The 8,585-nt window shown below is 53.8% G+C and overlaps 2 protein-coding genes across 5 annotated transcripts in view; one reads left to right on the forward strand and one right to left on the reverse strand.

The window, feature by feature from the left end:
- The window catches only part of LOC113224059 (PI-PLC X domain-containing protein 1), a 19,706-nt gene extending 11,320 nt beyond the window's left edge, over window positions 1-8,386 (forward strand). For 2 of the 4 annotated variants that reach the window (XM_026453344.1, XM_026453346.2), the window contains exon 7: window positions 2,683-3,021. In XM_026453344.1, coding sequence (XP_026309129.1) covers window positions 2,683-2,921 — 239 coding nt within the window. In that variant the 3' untranslated portion in view covers window positions 2,922-3,021. Of the gene's footprint in view, window positions 1-2,682; window positions 3,022-3,522; window positions 3,762-7,674 lie in introns of those variants that run through there. The other 2 variants (XR_003309021.2, XM_026453345.2) reach the window with 2 other exon arrangements.
- LOC113224058 (putative GTP-binding protein 6) overlaps window positions 7,341-8,585 on the reverse strand; it is a gene marked incomplete at its 5' end in the record, with an annotated part of 2,850 nt that continues 1,605 nt past the window's right edge. The window contains one exon of the mRNA XM_026453343.2: window positions 7,341-8,195. Coding sequence (XP_026309128.2) covers window positions 8,072-8,195 — 124 coding nt within the window. The remainder of the gene's footprint in view (window positions 8,196-8,585) is intronic.

An 8,585-nucleotide genomic window follows, 5' to 3' on the forward strand; every position in this document is an offset into this window, starting at 1 on the left:
ATACACACATTGGCAGGGGGAGGGATCAACAAGGTGTGGTCCATCCATGCTGTGGAATATTATGCAGCCATGAAAAGGAACAAGGCTCTGACGGGCACGAACCTTGAGGACATCACGCTCAGTGAGAGAAGACAGACACAAAAGGCCACATAGTGTGTGAATCCGTTTACACGAAATGCCCAGAACAGGCCAGTGCAGAGACAGAAAGAGGATTAGTGGTTGCTGGGGGCTGGGGAGGGGAAATGAGGACTGACTGCTTCACGGAAACAGGGTCTCCTTTTTGGGGCGATGAGAATGTTCTGGAACTAGGGAGAGGTTGGAGTTGCACAATGTGAACGCACTCTTTATTTTTTTAGTTAATTATTTTATAGAGAAGGGGCCTCACTGTGTTGCCCAGGCTGGTCTCAAACTCCCAGTGTCAGCCGGGCGTGGTGGCTCACACCTGTGATCCCAGCACTTTGGGAGGCCAAGGTGCGTGGATCATCTGAGGTCAGGAGCTGGAGAGCAGCCTGGCCAACATGGCAAAACCCCTTCTCTACTAAAAATACAAAAATTAGCAGGCACAGGCCAGGCACGGTGGCTCACGCCTGTAATTCCAGCACTTTGGGAGGCCAAGGCAGGCGGATGACGAGGTCAGGAGATCGAGACCATCCTGGCTAACATGGTGAAACCCCATCTCTACTAAAAATACATAAAACTAGCCAGGCGTGGTGGCAGGCACCTGTAGTTCCAGCTACTCGGGAGGCTGAGGCAGGAGCATGGCGTGAACCCGGGAGGTGGAGCTTGCAGTGAGCTGAATTGCACCACTGCACTCCAGCCTGGGAGACAGAGTGAAACTCCATCTCAAAAAAAGAAAAAAAAAAATTAGTGGATGCCGGTAATCCCAGCTACTCGGTAGGCTGAGGCTGGAGAAATGCTTGGACCTGGGTGGCCGAGGTTGCGGTGAGCCGTGATCGCATCACTGCACTCCAGCCTGGGCAATAAGAGTGAGACTCCATCTCAAAACAAAACAAAAATACAAAAATTAGCCGGGCAAGGTGGCGGCGCCTGTAGTCCCAGCTACTCGGGAGGCTGAGGCAGGAGAATGGCGTGGACCTGGGAGGTGGAGCTTGCAGTGAGCGGAGATCGCGCCACTGCACTCCAGCCTGGGTGACAGAGGGAGACTCCGTCTTGGAAAAAAGAAAAAAGATAACTTTCTGGTATGTGAATTTCCGCACAATTTTGGTAAGAGAGCCACTGAGGGGCTGTGAGGTGCAGGCAGCACTGGCAGGAGCCCGAGGGTTGGAGGGAGGAAGGTCCTCCCCATGGGGATGGTGGCAGGTGCGGCTGTCTCGGTCCTGCTGCATCCCACGGGGTCAGCGTAAAACCCAGCTCACCGGCCGGGCAAAGGAGCAGCTTTTGTCAACTTGGTCTCTCGCCCTCACATGTGAACGAGGTTAGAGACTTTTTTTTTTTTGAGACGGAGTTTTGCTAGTGTCGCCCAGACCGGAGTGCAGTGGCGCGACCTCGGCTCATTTTAACCTCCGCCTCCCAGGTTCAAGCGATTCTCCTGCCTCAGCCTCCCGAGGAGCTGGGATGACAGGCATGCACCACCACGCCCGGCTAATTTTTTGGTGTGTTCACTAGAGAAAGAGTTTCAGCCGGTTGGTCAGGCTGGTGTTGAACTCCTGACCTCACATGATCCCCCGGCCTCAACCTCCCAAAGCGCTGGGGTGACAGGCGTGAGCCACCGTGCCCAGCCTAGAAATAACTGTTAAAAACCACTCAGAGAACTTGGCCATAAACGTCTGTTGAGTCTGCTGTCTCTGGCCATGGAGTCAGTCCAGCTAGTCAACACTGGGGCACTGGAACGGACGTCTGGGGGAGCTTCTGCAAACACAGCTTGCAGACCGCATCCCTCTGCCCCCAGAGATTGTGGCTCAGCAGATCTCAGTGGAGACCGAACATTTGCATTTCTAATTATTGCAGAGGTTCCACTTAGAGAATCACTGGTCAATGTCAACCCTCTCTATAAGCCTCATAACAGATGGCACAGACTTAGTGCCTCAGACAACAGCATTCTTCTCTGTGTATCACATGGGGATAAGAACGTGGACATCTCTGGGGCCATTATTCTATCTCCCACATGGGATTAGGATGTGGACATCTTTGGGGCCATTATTCTGTCTCCCACATGGGATTAGGACGTGGTCATCTTTGGGGTTGTGCACCACCCACCACGTGTTTGTTTGTTTGTTTTTCTGGGAGGACGGAGTTTCGCTCGTTGCCCAGGCTGGAGCGCAGTGGTGCAATCTTGGCTCACTGCAACCTGTGCCTCCCAGGTCCAAGCAATTCTCCTGCCTCAGCCTCCTGAGTAGCTGGGATAACAGGCACCTGCCACCATGCCCGGCTAATTTTGTATTTTTAGTAGACATGAGGTTTCTCCGTGTTGGCCAGGCTGGTCTCGAACTCCCGACCTCAGGTGATCCGCCCACCTCAACCTCCCAAAGTGCTGGGATGACAGGCATGAGCCACCACGCCCAGCACCACCCACCACCAAAGTTCCCCTGATTTCCTTGTTGGCCGTGATGCTTTCCAACTCGAATTCCTGAGATCTGAACCTCCAACCATGTGACTAGGAGGGATCAACAGGCAGGCGAGGCACCTGACGGTGTAAACCTGTCCCCAACCGCCCTGTTGCAGGAGGGTTGTTCGTAGCCGGCACCAACCTCACGGAGAACCTGCAGTACGTTCTGGCACACCCGTCCGAGTCCCTGGAGAAGATGACGCTGCCCAACCTTCCCCGGCTGAGCGCGTGGGTCCGAGAGCAGCGCCCGGGGCCGGGCTCACGGTGCACCAACGTCATCGCGGGCGACTTCATTGGAGCGGACAGCTTCGTCGGGGACGTCATCGCTCTCAACCAGAAGCTGCTTTGGTGCTGACGTGGGGGTTCAGGACGCGGGGGCTGAAGTTTCACCCCCAACTTTCCAAGTATCGTGACTTTGTTGGGGCCAAATATTGGGGATCATAGGACCGATAATATGTTTTCTTTTTCTTTCTTTTTTTTTTCTAATAGAGATGGGGTGGTTGGGCACAGTGGCTCACGCTTGTGATCCCAGCACTTTGGGAGGCCAAGGCTGGTGGACCACAGATTCAAAAGTTCAAGACCAGCCTGACCAACATGGTGAAACCCTGTCTCTACTAAAAAGACAAAAATTAGCTGGACATGGTGGCAGGTGCCCGTCATCCCAGCTACTCGGGAGGCTGAGGCAGGAGAATTGCTGGAACCCGGGAGGCAGAGATTGCATTGAGCGGACATCCTGCCACCGCAACCCAGCCTGAGTCACAGAGCGAGACTCTTATCTCAAAAAAAAAAAAAAAAAATAGAGGTGGGCTCTCGCTCTGCTGGCCCGGTTGTTCTGGAACTCCTGGCCTCAAGTGATCCTCCCACCTCAGCCTCCCAAAGTGCTGGGATGACAGGCAGGAGCCACCACGGCAGCCCGAAATATGTGTTTTTTTATTTCTGTATTCTCCTTGCTGTAGCGTCTGGACCCCTGACAGACCCAGGGAAACACTTCCACAGCTCACTAATTCCGAACAGGACAACTCACCTAGGGGCCAGCCTGCCCTGTGCAAGCCAGCCAGCCCCTCCGCTGCTCTCACACCAAAGCCTAATACATGTATGTGTGTATATGTGTGTGCGTGTATATACATATATGTGTGTATATATATGTGTATATTGTGTATATGTATATACATATATGTGTATTATATATGTGTGTGTATGTATATATTTTTGAGACAGAGTTTCACTCTTGTCACCCAGGTTGCAGTGCAGTGGTGCCATCTTGGTTCACTGCAACCTCCGCCTCCCAGGTTCAAACGATGCTCCTGCCTCAGCCTCCTGAGTAGCTGGGATTACAGGCACCTGCCACCAAGTCCAGCTAATTTTTGTATTTTTAGTAGAGACGGGGTTTCACCATGTTGGTCAGGCTGGTCTCGAACTCCTGACCTCAGGTGATCCACGTGCCTAGGCCTCCCAAAGTGCTGGGATGACAGGCGTGAGCCACTGCGCCTGGCCGCCAGTATTTCTTTAGATTGTTTTTAGGGGAAGGGTCTTGCTCTGTCACCCAGGCTGGAGTGCAGTGATGCAGTCACAGCTCACTCAGCCTCAACCTCCGGGGCTTAAGTGATCCTCTCACCTCAGCCTCCCGAGTAGCTGGGACTCCGGGGGCACACCCCCACGCCTGGCTAATTTTTATATTTTTGGTAGATACGGGATTTCGCCATGTTGCACAGTCTGGTCTGAAATTCCTGGGCTCCGGTGATCCTCCCACCTTAGCTTCCAGAGTAGCTGGGATCACAGGCATGCACCACCATGCCCAGCTAATGTGATTTTTTTTGTAGAGACGTGGTCTGGCTATGTTGTCCAGGGTTAGGTCTCAAACTCCTAGGCTCACATGATCCTCCAACCTCAACCTTAGACATAGCTAGGACCTCAGGTGTCAGCCACCACACCCAGCTTTTTTTTTTTTGTAGAGATGGGGTCTGGCTCTGTTTCTCAGGCTGGAGTGCAGAATCACAGCTCCGTGTAACCTTCAACACCTGGGCTGAAGTAATCTTCCCGCCTCAGCTTCCCAAGTCACTGGGACTGGAGGGTACACCACCACGCCCACCTAATTATTACTATGTTTGAGACGGAGTCTCGCTCTGTCGCCCAGGCTGCAGTGCAGTAGTGGTGCGATCTCGGCTCACTGCAAGCTCCGCCTTCCGGGTTCAAGTGATTCTCGTGCCTCGGCCTCCTAAGTAGCTGGGATTACAGGCATACGCCACCACACCCAGCTAATTTTTTTTTATTTTTAGTAGAGACGGGGTTTCACCGTGTTGCCCAGGCTGGTCTCGAACTCCTGACCTCAGGTGATCTATCTGCATTGGCCTCCCAAAATGCTGGGATTACAGACGTGAGCCACCGTGCCCGGCCTCAAGCCAGTATTTCCCTGGCCCTAAATCATTCCTGGCTGGGTCCCAGCCCAGTAGAGCCTGCCCCACAGCCCAGGGTCCAGCAGAACTCTTCAAAGTTGTCAACCCTGAGCCGTTCTGCAGCCCTGCTGCCCTGTTCTGTGGAAGCCCCTTAAAGGCTGTGGCCCGGGCTGTTCCCTTGTTCATTCCTGCCTCCCAACCCAAACCCAGGCATCCCCTTGTGCCCTGCGTGGCGTGGCGGCCTCTTCTCTCGGGAAGGGTCAGGAGTAATTTCTTCTTTCTGTGGTCTCTCTGTGCTAGCCCTAGTCACCTCCGCAAAGTAAACTCCTGTGGGTACAAGGGAGAGAACCTCCCCGCCGAAGGCGCCCCGACTCCGTTGTGAGAGACTCGCTGGTTTCAGTGCGGGCTTCTTTCTGCCTCTGAAGCCTGAAGGCTCCTAGTTTCAGACACCGATCCTGGAAATACTTCTGTGTTTTGAGATGGAGTTTCTCTCTTGTCATTCAGGCTGGAGTGCAATGGCACAATCTCAGTTCACTGCAACCTCTGCCTCCGGGGTTCAAGTGATTCTCCTGCTTCAGCCTCCCGAGTAGCTGAGATGACAGGCATGTGCCACCGTGCCTGATTAACTTTGTATTTGTATTTATTTTTTGAGACGGAGTTTCACCCTGGCTGCCCAGGCTGCAGTGCAGTGGTGCGATCCCGGCTCACTTCAACCTCCACCTCCCGGGTTCCAGCAATTTTTCTGCCTCAGCCTCCCGAGTAGCTGGGGACTACAGGCGTGCGCCGCGACACCCGGCTAATTTTTTTGTATTTTTAGTAGAGACAGGGTTTCACCATGTTGGCCAGGCTGGTCTTGAACTCCTGACCGCAAGTGACCTGCCCCCTTCGGCCTCCCAAAGTTGCTGGGATGACGGGCGTGAGCCACCACGCCAGGCCTGTACGTCATTTTCTACATGTTGCTCGTTGGAGCTGCTGGTTCAAGTTCTCAGCCACGGTGGACACCAGCCACCATTTTTCTTCCCCTTTCCCGAGGAGGTCTCCCGTTTATTTCATGGTGTAACAGCAGATGTCAGAATTTCTCAGGATGGTCCTCAAGAGGGTTATCCAGTCCATGCTGGAATAGGTTCTCTTTGGGACCTAATGACTCATTTTCCAAAAACCCGCTTCTACTTTTGGTACCCGGTTGCCACCGGGGAAATGGGGAAATGAAGGTGCCCCAGATCCAGAAATATGCACTCCTGGGGCACACCCATCGGCTACGGCAGCCCCACGACTCTGCTGGATCAGGGCTCGGGAAGGGCCTGCGGAGATGCAGAAGTTGCAGGGAACCTCTCTGACTTCCACCGGCCCCGAATCCCCATCGGGAAACCCTGGGGTCTGTTGGGAGCATTTCCACACCATCCCTGAATTCATACAGATCGTTTAAATCAAGGAAGACAAAGTCAAATTTATGTATGACTTTTGTCACCACCAGTGCAGCCAAGACAGCTTTGGTGGCTTTCAGGATGGCAGGCGGGAGGCGTCTTTAGAAAATGTTAATTCAGGCTGGGCGCGGTGGCTCACGCCTGTCATCCCAGCAGTGTGGGAGGCTGAGGCGGGTGGATCACAAGGTCAGGAGTTCGAGACCAGCCTGGCCAACAGGGTGAAACCCTGTCTCTACTAAAATACAAAAATTAGCCAGGCACGGAGGCAGGTGTCTGTAGTCACAGCTACTCAGGAGGCTGAGGCAGGAGAATCACTGGAACTTGGGAGGCAAAGGTTGCGGTGAGCTGAGATCACGCCACTGCACTCCAGCCTGGGTGACAGTCTGAGACTCCAAGTCAAAACAAAAAAAAAAAAAAAAAAGGAAAAGTTAATTCATTGGGCACCTTTTTCAGGTCAGAGGTTTTAAAAAATCAAGTTGTGAGGCTGAGTATGGTGGCCAGGCACGTTGGCTCACGCCTGTCATCCCAGCACTTTGGGAGGCCAAGGCAGGCGAATCACAAGGTCAGGAGTTCAAGACCAGCCTGCCCAACATGGTGAAATCCTGTCTCTACTAAAAACACAAAAAATTAGCTAGGTATGGTGACGCGCACCTGTAATCCCAGCTACTCAGGAGGCTGAGGCAGGAGAATCATTGGAACTCAGGAGGCGGAGGTTGCAGTGAGCTGAGATCGCACCACTGCACTCCAGCCTGGGCGACAGTCTCCAAAAAAAAAAAAATGTTAATTCAGGCCGGGTGCGATGGCTTACGCCTAATTCCAGCACTTTGGGAGGCTGAGGCGGGTGGATCACAAGGTCAAGAGTTCAAGACCAGCCTGACCAACATGGTGAAACCCCATCTCTACTAAAACTACAAAATTTAGCTGGGCGTGGTGGTGGGTACCTGTAATCCCAGCTAGTCAGGAGGCTGAGGCAGGAGAATCGCTTGAACCCGGGAGGCAGAGGCTGTAGTGAGCCGAGATCGCACCACTGCACTCCAGCCTGGGCGACAGAGTGAGGCTGTCTCAAAACAAAACACACCAGGCGTTTTGTTTTCCTGTTGGAGATGGCGAATGTACGTGTAACAGCTGGACAGCCTGGCCACACGCAGGTGAAATTCTCTCTGCATCTCAGCGGATGGTCTGTGACACTCGTCCTGGTCTGGTTTGAAGTTTCTTCTTTAATAAAACTGTTTTCTTTCCCTTCTACTTTTGTGGAACGGTTCTCTCTGCTGCTGGGAAACCTGATTTTCAGTCATTGCCCCGACGCCACCATGGGACACGAGACCGTGTGTGAACACAGCTGGGCGGAGGAGCCATTCGGTGCCCCACCAGGGCCACGGCTCACGGCAGGTGCAGGAGGAACTGGAAACGCTGCTTACGGAAGTCAAAACAAAGGTTTAATGTCCTGCTACGGAAACATTCCGAGGGGAGCCAGTTCACGGCAGGCACTGAGGGCCCGCTGGAATCGTGTGGAGTGGACGCTCGGGAGAGACCCACTTTGGGGCAGCCGTGGCCGTGACACCAGCCTGTGCGTTCATCCCAGCAAATGGCTGGCAACAAGGCGGGCCCAAAGCCAGACAGGGGGCACCCGGTGGCACCCGACACACAGCAGCAACGCCACAGCTCCCCAGACCTCCACGGGGGTCCGTTCATCCTGGAAAGAGCTTCCGGAATTTGCCGTAGGCCGAGTCGCTGATGATGACCGTCACGTCGGCCGCCCCGTCCTCAGGGATCACGTCCACATCCTGAACCGTGGCCTCCTTATATAGCCAGCTGTGGAGAGACGCGCGTTGTACGGAAACAAGCAGAACCCGTCAGTATTTTAGTTTCACAGTAAATAATGACACTAAAAAGAGCTCAGCCCAAACTATTCATTCATCAGACCATTCTGTTTCCCTGTTTTTTCTTTGTGAGATGGAGTCTCGCTCTGTCGCCCAGGCTGGAGTGCAGTGGCACGATCTCGGCTCACTGCAACCTCCGCCTCCCGGGTTCACGCCATTCGCCCACCTCAGCCTCCCGAGTAGCTGGGACTACAGGCGCTGCCACCATGCCCGGCTAATTTTTTGTATTTTTAGTAGAGACGGGGTTTCACCGTGTTAGCCAGGATGGTCTCGATCTCCTGACCTTGTGATCCACCTGCCTCGGCCTCCCAAAGCGCTAGGA

This window comes from Piliocolobus tephrosceles, unplaced genomic scaffold (genome assembly GCF_002776525.5).
Source record: "Piliocolobus tephrosceles isolate RC106 unplaced genomic scaffold, ASM277652v3 unscaffolded_43463, whole genome shotgun sequence".
In the NCBI taxonomy this organism is placed as follows: domain Eukaryota; kingdom Metazoa; phylum Chordata; class Mammalia; order Primates; family Cercopithecidae; genus Piliocolobus; species Piliocolobus tephrosceles.